Source organism: Oreochromis aureus, linkage group 3, assembly GCF_013358895.1.
Source record: "Oreochromis aureus strain Israel breed Guangdong linkage group 3, ZZ_aureus, whole genome shotgun sequence".
Taxonomy (NCBI): Eukaryota; Metazoa; Chordata; class Actinopteri; order Cichliformes; family Cichlidae; genus Oreochromis; species Oreochromis aureus.
This window is the reverse complement of record NC_052944.1, coordinates 42,965,073-42,988,671: the sequence shown is the minus strand read 5'-3', so window position 1 is coordinate 42,988,671 and position 23,599 is coordinate 42,965,073. Positions and strand designations below refer to the sequence as shown.

The 23,599-nt window shown below is 37.2% G+C and overlaps 2 protein-coding genes across 2 annotated transcripts in view; one reads left to right on the top strand and one right to left on the bottom strand.

Moving 5' to 3' along the window:
- Positions 1-23,599, top strand: part of LOC116333427 — a 493,334-nt gene that overhangs the window by 244,324 nt on the left and 225,411 nt on the right. The gene's annotated exons all lie outside the window — the stretch shown is intronic.
- LOC116328223 (programmed cell death 1 ligand 1-like) lies at positions 2,650-13,421 on the bottom strand. Its single transcript, XM_039608632.1, has 4 exons — positions 13,116-13,421; positions 12,652-12,728; positions 11,497-11,856; positions 2,650-3,944 (listed from the first exon to the last, which is right to left on the bottom strand). The coding sequence occupies exons 2-4, from the start codon at positions 12,713-12,715 to the stop codon at positions 3,829-3,831; spliced, it is 540 nt and encodes a 179-aa protein (XP_039464566.1). The 5' UTR covers positions 12,716-12,728; positions 13,116-13,421; the 3' UTR covers positions 2,650-3,828.

Genomic DNA, 23,599 nt, shown 5'->3' with positions numbered 1-23,599 from the left:
AGTTATTCAGTTTAAGTGCAGAATGAAACTGAACAACTGCAGAGACTGAATCTTGTTCCAGATTATGCTAAACACAGAAAACAACAAATGATCTTTTTTTTAAATTGAAATTATTATGTGTGGTCATAGTGGATCTGAAATTGATCTGCAATAAAGAGACTATTAATTAATTTTACACAAAAACAGTTTAAACGTTGTTCCAGTCATGTGATCTGTATTTCATCTTCAGCTCCTGTGAGAAGACAGAAAATATCCAGTGGCTTTTGTTTGTCCTTTCAATAAAGATTTTAAAACAGTTCAGAATATTAGAATATAATAATGCTACTAATATTATAGTTATAATAAATTATAATAGTTATATATATCCCCTCTTCTGTTGCATTGTTTCACACGAAGTCGTGTTACTTTTCATCCTGAAAAGGAGACCTAGACATGTCTCTTTATTCTTATACAGTTTTTATTAGTAAAGTTTTACAGTATTATATTAATATATACATATATATAAAATTTGTACTTCTTACATTAATCTTTTTTTTAATTCGTCAACTATTATTTGACATAAATAACATTCCATTGTGTCAATATACAACAAGGAACCACAAAAACGTAAATCAGAGTAACTCTATTGGCACACAGACTCTGATATCAGTGTCTATCAAAAGCTATTAGAATGGTCAACATTCCCTGAAACATTTGATACACAACAATAATCAAATCATATTGTCAGTGCTCAGTGCTGACCTCATCAGTTCAAAGATGAAACAAGCAGCATGATGAGGTCTACTGAATTCTGTTTGAGGTAGCTGACAGGAATTATCAATGAAAATGATGTGTTAATATACACCCAAAGAGTTTTTCTCTTCTTGATTGGTAAATAAAGTTCCTCATGACTCTATGTGGGAAAAAGCCTACATCAGCATAAATACTGCAAAAAAGTCAGTGCTCTCAGAGTCTACCCACTTTGCAGTGCACCCTCACAACCTCCACATCCCACCCCAGGTGGTGACAGATCAGCTTTCTCTCAGTAGGTTTGAGGTAATTTATTTTTAAAAAAATAATAAAGACAGCTTAGGCTGAAACATGTTTGAGTAAACCTCCACAAATTGTGGATCCTTTCCTATTTAGTGCATCGTTCTCAAACCCTGTCTCCAGGTTTGCTGGTAAACAAATAGCTGAGGCTGAGGTATGTGAGTGTCAGTCTCGTTGTCAACCTCTGCTAATGATAATAAAATAAGATTAATCTGAACGTTTTACTCAGTGAAACTTTCCTGCTGTTCTGCTGCTTTTCTCTGAAATTTCTGAAATACAATGCGTCATCATTAAAAAAAACAAAAAAAAAAAACAGTGTTCATTCAGTCAGTTACAAAGAGGTGATGGAAAAAAGACCTCGAGGATCTAACACTGGAATTAAGACCAGAGGGATTTACTATGGTTCTACAAAATGCTCAGAAAAATCTAACACCCCAGTCAGAGACCAAAAAAGGTTATTAGAAAGTATAACAGAAACAAATAAGGTGAGAGAGCATCTCATTGGTTAATCTTATGAATTATTGAGTTATTTCTCCAGTGCTGCTTTTTATTTCTAAAATGACACCTCCACATTAGAGCTCTGAAACTTTAAAGCCCTTAAACAACAGCGCGTTCAAATATGGCACTGTCTCATATCTAATAAGGAGACTAAAACCATTAAAGACATTAAAAAATATATATTTAATGACTCAGTATCCTGGGTAATAACCTACAAAAAAAGAAGCTGTAATTCCTGCAGGGAAAAATTATTTTGTGTTTAGCTTAGTTCCCTTTGATAAAACAAGAGTCGTGTCCAAATTCATGGGCTGCATCCTCCTGAGGACCCGGCCTTCGCGGTCTACGTGGGCTGGGTCCTCAGAAGGTCGGGTAGGCCGGAAGTAAACGGCTGTGAAATTGGACGGTCTGGCCTTCTGATTTATGTCACCGCTGTCTCGGCCGTCTGCTCCTTGCTATCTAAAATATAACAGGACACTGGCATAAATTCTCGACCATCTCACACTTCTGTTAAATCAGTTTTCTGTTTGACGTTTATTCAGCCGTGTGAAAACAAAGGAGGAACCCACTCGGGGGATTAATAAAGTTTTATCTTATTTTATCTAATCTAATAACTTTAATCTCAGCCAAACCGATTTAGTCACGAACAAATAAAACACTGAAAAAAGCCAAACAATAACATTTTTAGGTTGTCTAAGTGACTTATATATTACGTTTAACCTGAGCGAGCGAAAGTCCGCGGTGATCTGAAAATGATGTGCAGGGAGTTGTGCCGTTCTCGGCAGCTCTAGTGACCCTCGAGCTCCCGGCTAGCTATCGAGCTGGTGGGTAACAGACGTCTCCGAAAACGTCGAAGCACTTTTGCAAATATGCGATATCTTGATAAACCGAGCAGATATTTGAAGTTTACACACCCACATTCTCGCCTGAAAACATGTTAAAAGTTTATTTTGTGACCCAGAAAGATTAATAAGAGTAATTTTAAAACTTAGTAGCGACCGCCATTGCCGGAAACTGGAGTTTGGCTGGGCCGCGCTATGAATTCTGGGATATGGTGGGCCACAAAGGACACACCTGACCCATCCTTCAAATTCGGGGAAATGGAGGATGCATTTGTCGGCTGCATTCGGAGGAGTCTACGAATTTGGACAGCCTTCGGCGCGTCGCTGTGACGTAATCGGTCTACAAATGCGTCCTCAGAAGGATGCAGCCCATGAATTTGGACACCCCAGAGGTAAAACATATTCCACTAAGTAATTAATTTCACTTTATTGGACCTCTCTGGTCACACCAACAACTTAAAAAAATGTCCAGCAGACATTACAGTGTCCGGTGGATGATTAAAATCTGGCCAGGAAATCCCAGTTAATATTAACATGCCATTACAGAAAGAGGTTAACTGAAAGGGTAATCTGTAATGGGCGACTGCTAAAGTTGATAATATGGGGTACAAACATGTCAAGGAAAAAAAAAACAACATTCATCAAATTACTGATTCTAATCAAGTCTTTGTCATCAGCTGTGAGTAAAGTGCACTGATCGGTGAACTTCATAACACTAGTTTGCATTAATGACAAACAGCAAACTATTTTGATCATGTTGAGCTTTAAAACGTAGCCGCACATAAACCTTTATAAAGTTTAAACTGCTCCATAGAAGAAGATGGTTTCCAAACAGAAGCTGATACAAAAACACTTCTATGTAAACTGAAGGAGCTCCATTAGCACCAGAGTTAATTAGCAGCATATTTTTAACTCCTTCAGTACAAAAACGTAAATTTTAAAGTTGAGGTAGCATTAAAACTGTAAGAACTATAACAAAGCAGCTGTTTACCCTATTACCTTCAGTTTATGGTTAGCATTTGTGCTAGCCACACATTGTACCAATGAAAAATAAATACATTGTGTGAATAATGACAATATTGTGGTGTGAATAACAATCCAGCGAGGATGAACGAACATGTTTGACATTTGGGATAAATAGTGTTTTTGGTAAAGTGATGATTAAATTTCTCTTTTCCACATGTTTCAGTCTAAACGTAACAAAATGGGATGCAGCAAGTCAGGGTGTAAAATAATGGAAAAATAATTGAAAAAAAACAAACAAACTTGGGAATAAAAGTGCATAAGTTTGTGTTAAATATGGGAGAGTGGAGGATGATGTAAGTGTGCACTGCTCTGTGGTACAGCTCTGAGGAATTCTGACAATACTTTAAAAAACTGTCAGCAGCCTCATTACAGTCAGAGGTGACCTCAGGAGTGATCTGTAATGGGCTGCTACTTCACATAAATACACAGCAGTTATTTACAAAAGGAAAAGTACAAAAATCACCACTATAAACAAAGCTGGCACTGCATATAGGCCGTTCCTCCCTCTCCTCACTGGTGTCGATCTCTCTGCCACAGGTTTTTTGACAGCAGCTGGAAAGACATTGAACAAGCATGAGTGACAGGATCAATAAATATGAACTTCTGAGGACAAGAAATCCTAGTTCCTGGTTAATAAAGTGGAGTTTTTTGGTAGCTTAAATCAAGACCAAGCACAAGGGTTACACAACACAACTCCTTTCTTCCGTTTCCTTGGTGTGTGAAAACAATTTCCAAAAACCACAAACTGGCCACTTCACTCATTACATCTTGCTGCCAGGTTGGACCATCATTTGCCTTTAGAGTTGCCTCCTTTCTTCATGGTATAGATTTAACAAGGTGCTGGAATGAGAATTGGGTCCATGTTGACATTATGACATCACACAGTGACTGTAGATAGGTAAGCTGCACATAAATTTTGTGATTTTTTTTTAATCCAACATCAGTGTCTGACCTCACAAATGCAATTCTGGAAGAATAATCAAAAATTCCCATAAACACTCTTAAACCTTGTGGAAAGTCTTTCTTGAAGAGTTGAAGGTGTTACAGCTGCAAAGGGTGGGCTGACATCATATTAAACCCTGTGGTTTAAGAATGGGTTGTCACTCAAGTTCATATGCACGTAAAGGCAGACGAGCAAATACTTTTGGCGATATATTGTACAGCCCACTGTGATATGAAGTGGGCGGGGCTAGTGAAAAGACGCTTTCACTGTAAAGATGTTTAACCAGACAAGGCAGAAGTTACCCTCTCCATCATCAAAGCCTTTATTACTAATGTGCTAGACAAATTATTAAAAGTTTCTCACATCACACGTACTCATCTGTTATGATGATAAATGCTTGGGTACTTGCGAATGCTACCTCTGTTTCCACAGTAAGCACAGATTGAAACTGATCTCAGAGCAGTGAAAGTGGAGCCAGCAGTAGCTTGGCTAGTGCAGTAATCTCCAATTGTTTCTGTCCTTGATAAAGTTTTCACCTTACTTGTAATGACATAATTGTAACTGTAATGTGACTACTAACCTTGCTGCATTAATACATTACTGAACAATGTAATCGTATCATGTTACTTTGTGTTACAGCCAACACTGGATGACATCAAGTTAATTATTTACAATTTATGATTGTCACCAAACTGAAATTAAAAATGTCTGTTTTCTTCATTGCACTGTAAAAAATGACAGTGAAATTGACATAAAAACCATGTAAAATCCCTACAGAAAAGTATAGTAAACCCCAAAACACAGTTTTTCTGTTTCAATCACAGCTGACTTTTGTAAACTATTAAACAGAATGTTTTTGTTATATTTACAACATCAATGTGTGATCATAATCAAATTTGTTTGTTAAAACTCCAAATATTGGGAACAAAAACAGTGAAATACTTTAATACTCATAACAAAACAATTATGTTAATTTGACATGCAAATATTGTAAAAACTATAGTTTTAGTCAGTTGTTTTCAAAAATACACGAATTATATGTAAGTCACTTTACAAGTTTATACTGTAGGCCTGTACCAGACCTACTTTTTAAATGATTCATGAAATTATGCAAATTCAGATATAGGGCTAATAAAAATGTTTTCACAGAAAATGTCATTGTGAACCTGTGAGATTGCCTGTCTATTTATAGGCTATATAAAGATATACAATTCTAGTGACATTGTCGGTTTTTTAATCATTCAGGCTATTTGCAGCCTATTGTGGAGTAACCTATAAGAGATTATTATTATCGATAGCCTAAGTAACACTTCTGTTCAGTCATAATCCTTGTACTCTTTATGTTTCTTTTAATTGTAATGTGATACTTAGACTAGACTACTGTTTTTGGGTTAGGTTAGCAATGTATCATATCACAGGCTAAACAACCTAACAGTGCCTCCCATAGGATGTCTATGGTGCCTCCTCTCCACAGAGCTGTAGGCTACTGTAGGCTACTCTCTGCTGCACTGAGTGCGCCTAATTTTGAATGTGGATCTGTAGCTCGTCTCTGATTGGATAATGACATGAGGGCAGGAGGAGCAGGAAAAGAGCTCCTAGTTCATGGCTACAGCGAAAGAACCAGCAGCACGCACCATCTGCAGAGTGGAGAGAGAACACGGGAGCAGAAAACATCGAGCTTTTACCAACAATGTTTTTAGGACAAATCACAAATATACAGTTTTAATTGTTTTTTTTGAGGATCTGTGGTTGTTCATCTGAAAGTTTGCACAGTAAGTTTAACATCTAGGCTACTTTTTTCGAGACCAAATCATCACTAGCACCAGTCGATATTTAGACTAATACTTGATAACTTAGCGTTAGCATGCTAGTTCAGCTGAAAAGCACGGGCAAACTTTTAAAATACTAAAAATGATCACCTGCCTCTTTTGTAAAAAGATACTGGTCACATTAAGAGGCTATGTACAGTGGTCCCTCATTTATCGCGGGAGTTACGTTCTAAAAATAACCCCCCATAGGTGAAATCCGAAGTAGCCAGCTTTATTTTTTACAATTATTATATATGTTTCAAGGCTGTAAAACCCCTCATTACACACTTTACACACTTTTCTCAGACAGGCATGAACATTCTCACACTTTCACACGTTTCTCTCTTGTTTAAATACTCTCAAAGGTCAAGCCTTTATAGAAAAAAAAGTCCAGTATTATAGAATGAAACCAGATCAAACCCTGTTTTCAGGTCCAGAACATGGGAATAGAGCAGCTTCCAGAGAATTCGACATTAATGAAACAATGGTACGGAAGTAGAGGAAGGAAGAAGAATGAGTTGAGTAAAGTTTGACTTATCTGACTGTTTGTTTCGCTTAATGTGCCTTATAATCCGAAAAATATGGTAACTTCTACCTTCCTTTAGCATGTCCAGAAGTCCAACTTTTTGTGCGATGGTTAGCATCTTCCTCTGCCTTTTGGGTGCTACTGCAGGTGCCTTTGACGGTGCAAAATGTTTCGTCGACATTGTTGTGTTTGTTGGGGAGAAAACTTACAAACATACAGTATAGCACTTCAGCATCACACTGCTAGCGTTTGAAGATTTATGTAAATTTGACAAGCTGAACGCATTCTGTACCATACAGGAGACACGGCACGAGATTGACTGACAATAGTCACAATGCTCTGTTTAAAAAAAAGAAAAGAAAAAAAGAAAAAGCATACAAAATTGCACACAAAAAAATCCATGAAACAGCGAGGCCGCGAAAGGTGGACCGGGTTACAGCGAGGGACCACTGTACTACATTGCAGAGCGCATAGGAATGAGCCTTGTTGTCTTTTTTAAATGCGTTGGCACCAATTGTAGTCAAACATTCACCACTTACTCTGCTTTCAAGTGGCATTTTTATTGTGTGCACAATGCACCTGCACTTCAAGCTGGTCCTAAAGCTGTTGTTGCATATTTAAAATGTGCGGTTTCATTATGTGTCCACCATTTTCACACAGTGAAAGAGCAGAGGTCATATTGCAGAGTTCAGGTCTGTGCCATGTCCAGTAAGTGGTTGTATGCATGCGTTTACAAAAAAGTCATCATTTACTTCTCACATGTGGAAGCATAAAGCATGTTCTCCAGATGGTATTGATGACATGTACAATCTCGCCCTCAGCCCCCAAATGGCAGTACAGATTATTAAGAAAACACACATGAAACCATGCCATTTGCTAGTTCAGCCAGTGATACGCCAGAGAAGGATAGTCAGTCTTATCTCAGAAACATGTGTCTCTTTTACCTTAACCCTTTAAGACCTACCATAGAACCAAGTCCGCCAGAGCTTATATTGTATTTTTACATGCTGTAGTGCCATTTTTGGGAGCATTTCAAGTTGATATACATCAATACAACCATTATAGCCCAAATTTTGATAATATGTATGTATTAAGTGCATAGTAATTACATAAATTGCAAAAAAGTGCAATAAACTACAAAAAAATTGAAAATCGTTTTTGTTTTTTTAACATATATTTCTAGTTAGAGAAATTTAAGAGGCTTATCCCTCAAAACTGTAAATACAAAAAAGTTGCACAAACTAGTTTCCCACCACAAGAAATTTATTTTGAGTGTCTTCATAGTTTTATTATTGAAATACACCAATCTTTATATACTGCAGGAAAAACGAAAATAAATATTATAATGCAAATTTGCAAAGAAAAAGCAGGATGTGCATCAAAATAAACTATTTCCAGCAGTGCAATATGAGTCCTAAGCATCCCAGAAACGACACAGAAAGTCATAAAGGCAAACATAACTTTTAAAAACACCAGTATAGGCTCATAAGGCCCTGAGTGTAAAAAACTACATTTCCGCAAAATGACGTCACTTCCGGTTTCGGGCAGGTCATGGCGGACATGCGATAGTTCGGGCTGATGGACGTAGGAATTGTTACAAACAGCTGATCGGATCGGCAAAGCATGTTTCTGGAATATTATGTTTTTGTTGCTGCAAGTGCTTTTTATGCAGTTTTTGCAAAGCTATATGTGGAAGGAAACTGTGACCTAGGGCAAGCTGATAGCATAAGATGTAAGTACAACTCCTCTGGTTTCATATGCAAAAAAAAATATTGCGCTAGCTTACGTGGTTGCAGTGCTACCGGGATTTAAAAATAGTTACGCAAAATGGAGCGTCCCGCTCCGACCGGCTTTAAAGGGTTAAACTGCAAGGACAGCTGCTGATTCCTGCCTCTATTTTACAGACCACTTGGATTTGAAGGGAAAATGGCTTTTGGACTACATGACCACAGTGGCTGCTCAGATGATGTGAAAGAGGTGGTCCTGCTTCTGCTCAGCTACTTTGAAGAGAAGGAGTCCATGCTTTTCCATGTAGAAGATACATGCCTGGCAGATGACGTGCAACTAGAGCAAGTGTCTCTGACACCCACTGTTATTGTCTTTGGTAAGTCTGTTTCATAGCTCGCTCTCTCTCTTTTTAATTGCACTGTTTATAGAATGTCATGTGACTGCAGTGCTTATTAATATAACCTGTTAAATAATTTGTTCACAGGACAGTCCTGCTATTCCTTAAGAAGATACATGCTGAGTCTTGATCACAAACATATCCTCCATCTCTGCATTGTGCCTCATGTTCAGGAGCTACTATAATTTTAACATCCATTATCCATCTGAACTGGCTTCTACTCTGGAGGTTCTTCAAAAGTGAGCAAATATGGATTTCTTATTTCTCAGACCTGGACTCGTAATTGAGACCCTGGGATATGGAGTCTGGCTCTGAGGTGGCTGGAATCCAGGTCTGGCTCTGACTCTTGGCTGGGTTTGGACCTGGATTAAGACTGTTTTTTATAAAATAACAGTCTGAATCTAGGTCCAAGCCTGGCCAAGACTCAGGGCCAGACCAAGACTTAGATGACGTCTGACCAGTGATGGGAATAACGGCATTACAAGTAACGGCGTTACTAACGGCGTTACTTTTTTCAGTAACGAGTAATCTAACTAATTACTATTCCTATCGTTTCAACGGCATTACAGTTACTAACAAGGAAACGCGGTCCGTTACTATTTTTCAACAAACAGACGGTTGAAGCTGTGTTCAGCTTACCGCATCTTATATCGGCTGCATGGAAGTAGCTGTAAGTAATCTGGACGCTACAGCTTTAAGCAGCTGCGCGCTCCCGCGGACGGTAATCATGATCACTGTCTAGCACAACACCTGGAGCTAAGGAGGCAAAACAATCGCATCAGTGCTGCTGTTTGACTGAGGAAGAATAAAGTAGTCGTGGTAAGTCAATCACATGACCACTTAAAGACATAAAGCAACAAGGTGCCAGTTTTTAAATTGTGTTGATAGGCCACGTAAAACCAGAGTCATGATAAACAAGATATACGCGGCGTTTTTTCCTCAATAGTTTCGCCACGTTAGCGCTAGCAAGCACTCTCTGTTTATGAGCAAAAAAACAAAACAAAAAAAAGTTTTAGGAGTGACGGCGAGAGAAAGAGAGAGAGAGAAAGAGAGAGGGAGAAAGAGAGAGAGAGAAAGAGAGAGGGAGAGAGAGAAAGAGAGAGAGCAGGAAAAGAGAGAGAGCGAGTTTTGAGATGTGAGATTTGTGACGTTTAGCGTGTTTGGAGTGTGTAGTTAATGTGTTGTCTTGTGTAGTTAGTGTGTAGTGTTGTGGATAGTTTTGTGTTGTGTGTCAGAACAATGAGGCGACTGCTGTCTCCAGGTAGAAACAGGAGTGATACACCTGCTGCTGTCAGACCTGCAGGTATCAGGCTGTGATGTTCTCCTTTATAGTGGACAGAAATTATTTTTTTGGAGTGGCACAAATAATTTGTGTGGCATCTTATTGAAGAACAGCTGATTGTTCTTTAAATAGTTTGAAATGGTTATTTAAAAAAAGGGTAAATGGTAAATGGATGCAAATAACTTTGTTGTTTGCAAAACTTGTGCATAGGATTTTAAAATTGACAATTAATATTTGCATTTGAAGTTATGAAATATGATTCATTAAACATGTTTATGGTTGTTACAGTAAAAACATAACTTTTTCTACTGTGATTTTATGTTGTTTGTCTGATTTTAGATCAATTCTGGTTATACAGTATGACAAAATGAGAACATAACTGTAAATTCAGGCACGTGAGGTTGCGCTAAAAAGAATGATACCAAACAAGGCAAAGTAAATAGTTTTTAAAGGTAAAATGTGGAGAGAAAATCAAGAGTAGTAAAAAAAATGGCCAATTATACCCTGGACCCCAGGGGGTTAAACGTTCTTTGTTTTTTTTTTAAGTAATGCAATAGTTACTTTTCCAAGTAATTAATTACTTTTAGAATATTGTAACTCAGTTATTAACTCAGTTACATTTTTGAAGAAGTAACTAGTAACTATAATTGAATTGCTATTTCAAAGTAACTTGCCCAACACTGCGTCTGACTACCTATTACCTTTGCACTGGATTTTTAAAATGCAAAAGTGTGATTTATCACTGCAAAAGACACATGTTGTGAAGGGTGCCAATACTTTTGACCATGCAGTGTTCACTTCCCACAGCATTTTGGTTATATTTTGTCTTGAATTTGGGGAAACCAATTGTTATTCCAGTTTGGCCATGACTGTGTTTGTGTACGTATATGCTTGTACTTATTTTTTAACTGATCAATTAAAATGCTTAATATGCTTTTATATGATTTTATTCTACAGGTGTTTCTTCTCCATAAACCCAGAAAAATGAACCAAAATAGCAAGGGAATGAACCAAAATTCCCTGTTAATTTTAAAATTTATGGATCCACAATAAGCAATTATTACATGTAAAAAATACAGGAAATAATCTATGAATATACAACAATCGTTGTGTGAAATTAATCAGTTTACATATTTTGTATGTAAAGCTATCTACAGGTGCTGCTGTATTTCTTACAAGAAGTCCCTGGTAACCCCAGCTGCCAGCGTTTTCCTGTAAAAACAGCACTTTTGTACTTTTTTTTTTTTTTTTACAGTGTTGTTTTTTTTTGTCATGTATTTATTTTTGACAGTGATATAGATGCAAAAATGTCCCTTACTGAAAAGAAACACACTGATTTGGTATCCCTTAATTATCCAAGGCTAAATATTTGTTTACTATTTAGTTATTGTGCTGGATACCAACAGTGATGTCATCTTACCTGTAACATTGAGGTCACAGGTTTTGGAACTAGCTTCTTCGTTAAGGACAACGATGCAGTGATATGTCCCCGTGTCGTTGAGCCTGAGATCAGTTAAGAGACATTCAAGTCGTCCTTTCCTGGCGAGCTGTGGATCACACTGCAGTCGTCCTCTGTAGTTCTCATCTGGATACACCTCAGTACCAGTCTCACTGTTATAGAAGAAAACCCGTGTCTTCTTTTTCACATTTATGAGGTTTATTTGTAGGAAGTCAGGAGGCCTGTTGATGTCGAAATGGAGCAGCCAGGTCATTGTGATGTTACTGTTTTCTTCTGCTTGGTAGACCTCCTGTTCTGCACTCATAGTGAATTTAGTCTGACCTGCAAGAGGAAACAGACACAGAGTAAATGAAGAATTATAAAATGCAGAAAGAACTCACTAAATGAGTATAGAAACAAATAATGGACAAATTAAGCCAAACTGGGTGTTTGAACTCTTTGAAGTTTTTTTGTGTCTAATCCTAACTCTGTGTGAAAGACATGACATCCCTGATAAGGTAATCTCTAATATGCTGATTTGAATGTGAGCCCCACCCACCTACTGATTGAACACAATGCTATTAGGTGCAGCCATCCATACTAAATTTACCCTAAATGGAGAACTGTCACAATTTTTTGTTTCAGACAAAAGAGTTTTTACTTTTCAATGTTCAAAAATGGGTGATGGTCCGTCTTTACAAGGTGGATGGTAGGCTCAGTATATTATATAAAATATATATATAAAGCTACAGTGGAACCACCAGAAGATGTCTCACGGATGACAATTATCAACTTACACAAAGGTCCAGTGTCAAAAAATACAAATAAGGAGCTGAAAGCCACAATTGTTCTACTTTCGCTATTCAAGCTGTAATAATTCATTCTATACATGAAGAATAGTACAAGAGTAAATCCTGTGTAATAAATAAATAAAAGAAAATAAGAATTTTTCTAATGATTCTTATAAGTATAAGAATATTTTTGTTGACATAAAATACAAAATGTGCAGTTTTGATGCCACATCTCATATTTTCTGTAGCAGCAAACCTCTGAAAAAAATCTGTTTAATTACTGTATTAAATACCGTTCTTTTAATATATATACATATTAGAAACAGAAACATTAGCAGCTACTCACCGACTGCAGCACAGAAGAGAGTCACTGTTAATGCTGAGAGGAAGAGAGCTGTGCAGCCTGGCATTCTTCATTGAGCCCTAAAGAGTGAAACCGCAGAACGAGAACATTGAACTACATCATTATTTACAACGTTTATTAATTAAATGAGATAATCAACTCATATCACAGCTGCAGTAGATAATCAAGCATTTTATTATCTACTGCAGCTCAGATTATCAGATGTAATATGGATTTAATTCTGCTGAATGTTGTCGATGTGTTGGTGTTTTTATGCAGCAGCCCGTGTGGAAACTATATACAGTGAACAAACATGTCGGACATGTTTCTGATCTCAAGAGGTGTGCGGGTTTTAATTTCAGGCCACTGTTGTTATAACATTTAATTTAAAGCATACAAATATCAGGAAAAGCAGGAGACTTCATAACACTGGATGATGCAGCAGGCCTCTGCACAAATGTACTCACTGCCGTGTCTTTCTTTCACGACTCGGACGCAGAAGCAGCGCAGTCTCAACTAAAACAAACAAACAAACAAAAAACTTTGATCTTCCTCTCAAAAGTTTTATCCAGATATCTGCGGTAGAATCCACATTCCTGCTCATCCAGAGCTCAGACTTTACGTCAAGCTTCACATGGCTCCAAACACGGGGAAATAAATAAATGACGCAGTTTTTCAATGAGGAAAAGAACTTCCACGGCTTCCTCGTTAGTTCTGCCGAAAAGCCCTGCCCACCCTTACACACGTGCACACGTCTCCAGACCTTTTTATAAGTTTTCCCCTAATATGCATAATTACAGCTGCCCAACACACTCAATCCAACAACACCGTTATAAACTTTATCTGTATTAACTCAAAAATCTGCAACGGCGTTTGACATTTCCAATAACCACTGAGGCGTAACATGTAACGTCTCAGTGGTCCTACATCTGTTAGGAGATGGGTTGACCCGTGTTTTGCTTTTGTTTCCCGTTATGTAGCAGGCGGGTGGGGCTGTAATTCTCGGGATTTCCCTACATACTTGTGAAAAAGCCGAGTGGTAGACGTCTGTTGTCAGAGTATTGTCTGAGCCAATCAGTCGTGTTTCGTGTGGAAATCCTCCAGTAATCGAAGTGTTTTGGGATTCCTTCTCGCCTGTTTTCCTGTCACCTTGCTTCGCTGTCACCCCAGCCGTCCACAACCTGAGGATCACTTCCACGCTCGCCAGTCTTCCTTACCGTGCTTCCTTGGTTCGAAGACAAAAACATCTAATGGCTGTTGTTCGTCATTTCTATAACAATTTGAAAAGAGTTCAGAACATTAAACTAATAATATTAATAATAATATAGTTATAATCAGTGTTGGTCAAGTTACTTGAAAAAACTAATCAGTAACTAATTACTGATAAACCCCATTCTTTATCTAGCAGTGCTCTCCTGAGGTAGTTTCATTCTTGCCAATCCAAATGAGACTGTCACTGCATTATTAAGTGCTGTCAGGCAACATGCAGTCTTATTAGGTCTAACTAGATGACAGTGTTTCTTTTTAAGTTGCAATCGCTTTGCCTTTTATTCCAGTTTAGTTTTAGCTGAATCATTATGTTTAAAAATCAAATGTAGAGTAGATTTTGGTAGATACCAGTTTTATCAGTTTGCGCACTGACACATTCATATTCCAAGCACGCATTTAAAACGGTGGCTCCTCCCTTTCTGTAACCGTTGTCATGGTGATTCATTGATGTTTCATTGATGGTTTTCTTTCTCATGCATGAGGTTAACTAAGGGTGAAGATATTTAGAGTAGATTAAACTAAAGTTGGTCAGCTTTTCTGAAGCCAAAAACATACTGCAGACCTTTAAGGTGGCTGTAATAAACAATTAAAAAAAATCTCTTGACCCAGCTTATTATTAATAGCTTATTATAAAATAATCTTCAACCTTCCTTTTATCTCAAAAATTCTTGAAAGATTAGTTGTAAAACAACTTATTGATCATCAAATGATCTTCTGATGGCCTCTGACAGTGGACTCATCTCTGTGGGAGTCCTGTTATAACTCAGTGTAGCATTCAATACTATTGACCATAATATTTTATTATAGAAATTAAAACGTCCTGTTGGAATCAAAGGTCTGACTTATAAAGTCAATTTTTTTGTGTCATCTTCACAAAATAAGGTTAATTATGGAGTCCTACAGGGTTTCAACAAGCACTTCTGTGTCTGTAATCTGTGTGTTGCAGGGGATTTGTGCGCACACACCTAAGGTTCTGTAAGAGAGCAAAAGGAAAGTCACAAATATGTTTAGACATATGTTTGCACAGGAAATAAAAATCATTCGATTTGTAAAGCTAAACTTAAAAACTTTTGATTAAATCACAATTCAGGTTTGGATGTACACGTTTGTAAAATAAATGTTCACACACCAGTGTGTGAATGGGTGAATGACTGGATATGTAAAGCGCTTTGGGGTCCTTAGGGACTAGTAAAGCGCTATATAAATACAGGCCATTTACCATTTACCATTTTCAGTGTGGAGAAATTGCTTTGTATTATATTGTATATGTGTCATCAAAAGTTACACACACTGTACACATTTGTGCATATTAGCTTATGAACAGAGTAACAAATTACTTCCTCCTGGGAGGAATGAAGTAATGTACTGCATTACTTATAAGAAAACTGTTCTGCATAATACATTACTTTTTTTGAGTAATGACCCCAACACAGATCACGACAAAGAGGGGAAATACCTCCAACAGAAATGTTTCACTATTCAACATGCAATTAATTTGCATGAATGTAATGACTTTAAATTTTAAACAAATATAAGGATGAAGAAAACGGGGTTAACCCAGGATGGTAATGTTGTTGATGATGGTGTTTTAGTTTGTTTGTTTCGTAATTTGTGAATCTGTAAATTTACACATTTTGTCTTGATTTATATGAAAAAAAACTTTACTGTTTGTTTGTTTGTTTGTTTTGTATTTTTTGTTTTGTTTTGCTTTGTGTGTTTGTTAAATTAAAGACTGAAAGAAAATTAAATGAATGAGAGGTAAAACCTGAGGGGGTAGTGCCAAATAAGTGTGTACTTCTGCCTGCTCCTCTTCAAACAAAAGAATGGAATGATATTTTTTAATGATGATGAATGTACATATTTGAAATAAAAATGGCGTCTACATCTCTGAGGACCTCACCTGGTCACTGAACACCACACAGCTGGTCAAGAAGGCTCAGCAGCAGCTGTATTTCCTGAGGAGGCTGAGGAAATTTGGGATGTCGGCCAATATCCTCAGCAGGTTCTACAGCTGCATTGTGGAGAGCACCCTGACCAGCTGCATCACTGCATGGTACGGCAGCACTACTGCTATGGACTGCAAACGCCTGCAGAGAGAGATAACAACTGTGGAGAAGATCACCAGGACCCCACTGCCCTCTCTGCAGAGCATCTACCATCGCAGAGTCCAGAGGAGAGCTGCCTCCATCCTCAAAGACCCCACACACCCCCAACACGGACTGTTCACACTTCTGCCCTCGGGATGAAGGTTCAGAAGTGTGAAATCCAGAACATCCAGACTCAACAACTTCTTCTTCCCCACTGCTATCAGATTCTTGAACAGCTGACCTATTTTTGAACAGTAATAATAATTTTTATTTATTATTAATAACATCAGGTCATCCTGCATATTAAGCTACAGCTCTTTTGCACACATCTCTGTTTCACACTTCAATATTTTGCCTCCTTTTCTGTCTTCATTTATTTATTTGTATTATTTGTATTTTATCTGTTCTATTTCTATTGTATATATTAACCAGCATCTGAGGGTGGACACCAAAGAAAGAATTCCATTGCTCAGAGAAATGCCTTTTTTCTTTGGACACATGACAATAAACACTTTGAATCTTGAATCTTGAAACAAAGTATATTTTATCAAAGCAATAATAAATGAATTAATCTACATAGAACAGTCATTCAGTTCAGTTCACTTCAGTCAACTCAAGACATTTCACACTGTAAGGTAAAGACCCTAAATACTGGAGACAAAACTTCAACAATCAGATGAGCCCCTATGAGCAAGGACTTGGTGACAGTGGGAAGGAAAACTCCCCTTTAAACAGGAAGAAAATTTGGACAGAACCAAGCTCAGGGAGGGGCGACCATTTGCCATGACTGGTTGGGGATGGGGGCAAGAAGAGAACAAAGGAGAGCATAGAGAGACACATTAATGACATGCAGCAGTGGTGAGTAAAGAAAAGAAAGAAAAGCGTGAATGAGAAGAAACGGTCAGTGCATTATGGGAGGTTCCTCAGCAGCCTGAGACTATTACACCAGGACCAAGGTTCAGGGTCAGCTGATCTAATGAAAATAGCAATGAAAATGTATGCATGCATCCTAATGATATTACCCAAGGGAAGCATGTATAATGCATATAAAACTTCTTAAATCCCTTTGCAGCCAGAATGGAAGAAGTGCAGCAGAAAGGTCTGTTCACATCTGATGTAACATATCAGCCAGTTAATCCAGTTAATCCAAAGACACAAAAGGAACACATGAATTAGTCAGACATCAGATATTTTGTTTTCTTTATTTTCATCCTCACTGTAAATCTGTTTCACACTTACCAATGCACCAAATTCAACTTTCGGAAACATATTAACTTATTATTTATTATTCTCCCTCACAGTGAACTTGTTAATTATTTTGTTCATATTTTTAGAGTTTTTGGTCTCTGATAAAAAAGAATTATATGCAGAAAAGTAAAAGTTCTTTGAAACAGATATAAATATATACACATTACAAACAGTAACATTAGGAAACTCTTCAGAAGACCAATTTGGGGAGGCAGGTGTGTGTGTGTGTGTGTGTGTGTGTGTGTGTGTGTGTGTGTGTGTGTGTGTGTGTGTGTGTGTGTGTGTGTGTGTGTGTGTGTGTGTGTGTGTGTTTGTTTGTTGGGGGGAAATGTAAAAATTACACCAACTGTTATAGAAAATGTAAAGCCAAACAACAAATTTAACGTCAAAATCTAAAAAAAAAAATATTTTACAGTTAGAAATGAGAACTTGACATAAACAAATGGTCATATAAAATAAACTTACAACTTCTATTGTAGCTATAAATTTAAACATTTTTTAAGAGTTTGTATTTAGTGCGTTTAAAAACATCTGTGTGGCTTATTCACTATGTCAGCTTTCTATGGTTTTAAGGATTTTGTAAAAAACAAAACAAACAACTTTAAAGGAGACGTATTCTGCTCATTTCCAGCTTCATAATGTTAATTTTAATTTCAATTCAATTTTATTTGTATTGCACCAAATCAAAGGTCATTTCAAGGTGCTTTATATTGTAAGGTAATAACCCTACAATACTACAAATAATGGGTGTTAATGCATGATTTACAATCCAAAATAATCTTTATCTTAGACCAGATCATGGTGCAGCCCCTTAGCTCATCCTGTGTTGGAAACCAGATGTTTTAGCTCCTCCCCTTTGAGTCCAACTTAATTTAAGTAGCTGCCCCTTATAAACAGAACATTTCAACAGTAGGTGGGTGGGTCAGTCTGAAGCCTGTATTTTTGGCTCAAGGAGATTACTTATACATATACTGGCCTCATTTTCTGAAACTTTGGCCATGTCTAACATGAACATTCGTCACTACAACATTACATAAGGAAAAGCAGAATAGATCCACTTTAAAAATACAAGATGAAGAACAAAAAAATAAACTTATGAAAACATGAGAGCTAACTAAATTTGCATGTATAGTGATCTCAGTGTGTCATTATACAAGAGAGAAACAGTTACAAGACAAACGTGAATCAGAGAATAACTCTTTTGGCACACAGACTCTGACCTCTGATACTGATAGTGTTTTTCAAACTGTAGGTGAGGTTTTCACCTTTAGTGCTTTGTAACATATTCATGAAAATGATATGTGGTAATATGCACCAAAAGAGTTTTTCTCCTTTTCATTAGTAAATAACAGAGTTCCTCCTGGCTCAGATTTTACATTTGGATGGTACTACATGCATAAGCAGACAGTCTTATCCAACCAAAGTTAAAAGAAACCAATTCTCACTATTTGGTGAACAGAACTTTGGTAAAAACTGTTTCCACATAGTTTGAATACAATTTATTTTTTTTTTTTTTTTTTTCTTGGCTCTGAGAAGAGAGAAAAAAAATGTGCATAACCCCGCACTAACACAAACACTAAAAAAATCAGTGCCTTCAGAGTCTACCCACTTTACAGTGCACCCACATCATCTCCACACCCCAACAAAACTGATGACAGATCAGGTGTCAGTCAGTAACGTTGATGCATTTTATTTAAAAATAATAATAAGGCAGCTTAGGCTAAGGTATGTTTGGGTAAACCTCCACAAATTGTGGATTGTTCATTTCCCATGGAGTGCATTGCTGTTAAACCTTGCCTCCAGTTTTGCTGATAAACATACATCAGTGAGTTAATGAGAGGTGATGGAATAAAGGCTTTGCTCATTCAAAGAAGAAACTGTAACCATGAGTGGAAGAGGCAAGGGTGGCGGCAATGCCTAAGTTTTTCCCTTCCCTTCCGCTTTACAGCCCTTGTGTTTAAACATGCCCCCCTATGTACCTCTACCCTATGCCTCTAAATTTGGCAATCTATGGGTGAGGCTTAAATATGTTGGAAGTAACGATCCACCTTCTCGTGATTATGTGGCGGAGGAACTCCTTTTCCAATCTTCTTGGGTAAACCCGCAGGACATCTATTCTTTCATTTCTTTACCCAATAGAAGAGAGTTCGAGTTGTGCTTCCTCCAAGAAGCCCCCTTACGACGGTTCTTGGAAATTCATCATGCCAACTTAAATCATCCTAAGTGGAAGGAATGGTCTGTAGAATCTTCAGTGCAGCTAGAAGTTACAACAATTGTGGTGAAGTTTTGGACAGGAAGAGTTCCAGACCAGGACATTGAACTTTACCTACAAAGGTACTGTGAAGTCTTACAACCTCCCGTTAAGCCGGTTGATAAATTCGGCTTATGGTACGGAGTAAGGAAATTCAAGGTACGAATGCGGAGAGATGAATCAGGTCATATTGTTTCCATCCCTAACTCCATCTCTCTGGGCCCTTTTAATGGGCGTATCATATATCCTGGACAAGCAAACAGATGTTTCATCTGCCAAGCACTAGACCATTAGGCAAGAGACTGCCCTACCTTTAAGTGCTGGAAATGCGGGGAGTTGGGTCATAAAGCTAAAGAATGCCAAAATGACAGCGAGTGTTCTCTGTGCGGACTGAAGGGTCACACCTTCTTTAAATGTCCCAAATCCTTTGCAAATATAACTAAAGCCCCCCAACAGCCCTCCACGAGTGCTCTTTGTACAACCTTTCCATCCACCTCAGCGCTGCCAATAGCTGCAAATCCAACCTCGCTACAAGAAACGCTCTCATATGGAAATGTGTCCTTAACAAATCCATTGGCTGTCCCTGAAGCTGTTTCAGGACAAGAACCAGGCAACCGTATCTCGACAAATCTTCCAGGAGTAACAGAGCTGCAGACAAACGATAACATCATAGAGGAAGATTTGACGCCCTTAAGACAACTTAAAGAAATAACAGCAAAAAGTAAGGAAGAATCGGAAGACCAACCCTTCTCAGAAACTTCTGAGGTGGAATATGAGAGCGATGACGATGACGAGCGAAGGGAAAGCGAGGAAGAAAATTCATCGGAAAGCTACCTAAGTGCAAGTGATAGTGAAGAATCACCCATTTCGACTCCTGTGGAGATTTCTCCTACGGATATCCCAGCAAGACGAGATGAAGCGGATACACAAACAGGGATTTTTCTAAACAAACAGCATCCCGCAATGGAGGAATTGGTCAACGAAACAACGAAAGGAGGTAGGAAAAGAAGTGTCTCGACGACGTCTTATAGCAAAGACAAGAGAAAAGACGATCGATCCAGCCCTCTGCAAGGTAATGTTGAATCTACAATGTTCCCTCTCTCTACCGAGTAACCTTCTACTACATAAATATGAGTACTCTTAAAATAATAACATGGAATGTTAGAGGGTTACAATCAGAAAGACTAAGAAAGAAAAAAGTGCTTTTTCTGCAAAAACTAGACTATGATATATTGTGTTTACAAGAATTAAGATTGAAAACCAATGAAGATATTGGAGAGCTGAATAAATTATGGGGTCCAAGCCACTCAGTAATCTCAATAGGGGAAGATAGTGCAGACGGGGTGGGCTTTTTCTTCAAAAACACTCATGTGAATATCATAAAGAAAAGAGATATAATACCTGGACAGCTTTTACTTGTGGATTGCCATTATGATGGTCAAAAGTTCCGGTTAATTAATGTATATACCGCACCCGAAAGAACAAAGAAAATGCAATTGCTAAAGAAAATGAGACATTTGTTAGAATGTGGGTTTAATACTGTTTTATGTGGGGATTTTAATATGGTTACGGAAGAGAACGATAGGATTGCTAGTACGACCTTCAAAGAGTCCAGGGAAGGCAAACTACTGACACAAATATGTAAAGATGCATCTCTTAGGGATTTATATAGGATCTTAAATCCTCAGACAACTCTTTACAAGGTTTGACTCGTCCTCTAAAACTAGAATAGATAGAATTTATATATCTCCTGAAATTTCAGCTTTAAGATATAATGACTTCGTAACTGAGTTCTCTGATCATAAGGTAGTCAGAGCTACGATTTTGTGTGGCACTGACCCCCCTTCCACTTATTGGAAATTAAATACGAGCTGCCTAAGTGACGGGACACTTGTTTTGGAATTAAAGGAAGAAATTAAGAAAGTTTTACAACTTAAAAAACTCACAACATCTGATATACAATTGTGGGAGATACTGAAAGAACGGATGAGAAATTTTTTCAAATTTAAATGTAGAGAAATAAATTATGCAAAAAATATGAAGTATAACGAACAAGTAAATCAATATATTTATTTGAAGAATAAAAAAAATTAGAAATGAGGATGAAGAGAACCAGATTGAGGAGCTTAAAGTTAGTATTGAAAAAGTAAATAACGAAATATTATTTAATATACAAAAATCTATGGGAGGTGATATAAATGGAAATAAGGACTATATGATCGGAGCTAACCAAAAGAAACGTAATAATGATTTTATTTCCTCTATAAGAGATGTTGGAGGAAACTCCTTTGTTAATGAAGTAGATAAAAGGCGAGTTATCAGAAGGCTATGTTCTCAAATGTTTTCTCCGTTATCTACAAAAACAAGTGCAGTAGAATCCCTGTTAAGTAAAATAGAGCCCTTAGACTCTATCCAATATAACTCACTTCTAGGAAATATTACTAAAGATGAGGTAGAATGTGCGGTCAGTCAGTTAAATATGAACAAAACCCCTGGTTTAGATGGGCTCCCGTCTGAATTTTATAAAATAGTAGTGAATGAAATATCTGAATTTTTAGCCACTGTTTTTAATGAAGGCATTCATAAGGGAACATTGGGTGACTCCTTTTACAATGGGGTAATGTGTTTGTTATATAAGAAAGGGGAAAGAGATGATATAAATAATTATAGACAATTAACAATAATGAATGTCGATTATAAGATATTTGCTAAAATAATCATGAATAGGTTTGAGGAGGTATTAGAGAAAATTATAGAAAAAGAGCAAACATGTGCTATAAGGGGTCGTTTGATGTGGGATAACTTATGTACTTTGCGGGAAATAATTTATAGTAGAAAAGACACAGAATTTTTTATTTTAAGTCTCGACCAAAAGAAAGCCTTCGATTACATCTCTCACTCCTATTTGTGGGAAGTTATGAAAGCCTACAATATGCCTGAAACCTTCATCTCTATGATTAAATTATTATACAAAAAATCCCTTGTCCAGATTAAAGTAAATGGAAGACTGACCAAACCCTTTAGAGTTGAATGTGGAGTGAAACAAGGATGTCCTCTAAGTGCAGCTCTATATGTTTTAGCAATAAATCCGTTACTCAAAATAATAGTGATAGCCGTTTTACTGGATACGTCCTAAACAACCTATACAAGGTGACAGCCCTTGCTTATGCGGATGATGTCTCAGTAATTATTAAAGATCAAAAGGAGCTATTGATACTTAAGGAGTTGTTAACAAAATATGAACAAGCCTCCGGTGCCAAACTAAACCAGGAAAAGACTGAAGGAGTGTGGTTCGGACAAAACTCAAAGGAACCTGTAATTGAATTAAAAACTAACAAGGAGATGAAGATTTTAGGTATTTGGATTTCTAAAAATGATCCATGTCTTTTGAATTGGAAAAAGAAAGAGAGTGAAATAGAGAATGAAGTAGCGAAATGGGACAACAAAAATACAAACTATAAAGCGCGTGTGAATATTGTGAAAACACATGTAGTCTCAAAGTTACTTTTCCTAGCTACTGTCTTTCCCCCTCCTCAGAAAACTGTTATTAAATTAAGTAAATTGTGTACTAAATTGATTTGGGGGACAAACGGCGAAGTAACGCAGAGGAAATTGATGTACAAAGGAAAAGAAAATGGAGGATTAGGAGCGCCAGATCTTGGTATCATTTTGATGATTCGCTTTTTGAAAAATGTATACAGCGCATTAGAGCGAAGCACCCACTGGATCCAAGGGAAGAAATCCTTGTGGAAAAAAATGAAAGGGAGAGCCCGAACGGGAGTGCCATACTTTAAACTTGTGTTCGGAGATTTAGTAGATCAGTGGAAACTGTGTGGTTTAAATCTTTTACAATTAAATTCAAAACAAATATATAATAAAATTAATCTTAAAAAAAAAAAATGATGGTATGATACAATATAAGTTTGCTGAAAAAGAAGAAAATCAGAAAATAGTTAAAAACATATATGACAAAGTAATATCCGAGAACATGAGAGATACAGTGTGGCTTATCTCTGTCGGACGTCTCCCAGTAAGAGCTGTGGTTCAGTGGAGTTGTTTCGTTACTACAAAGAAATGCCCTATGGAAAATTGTGAT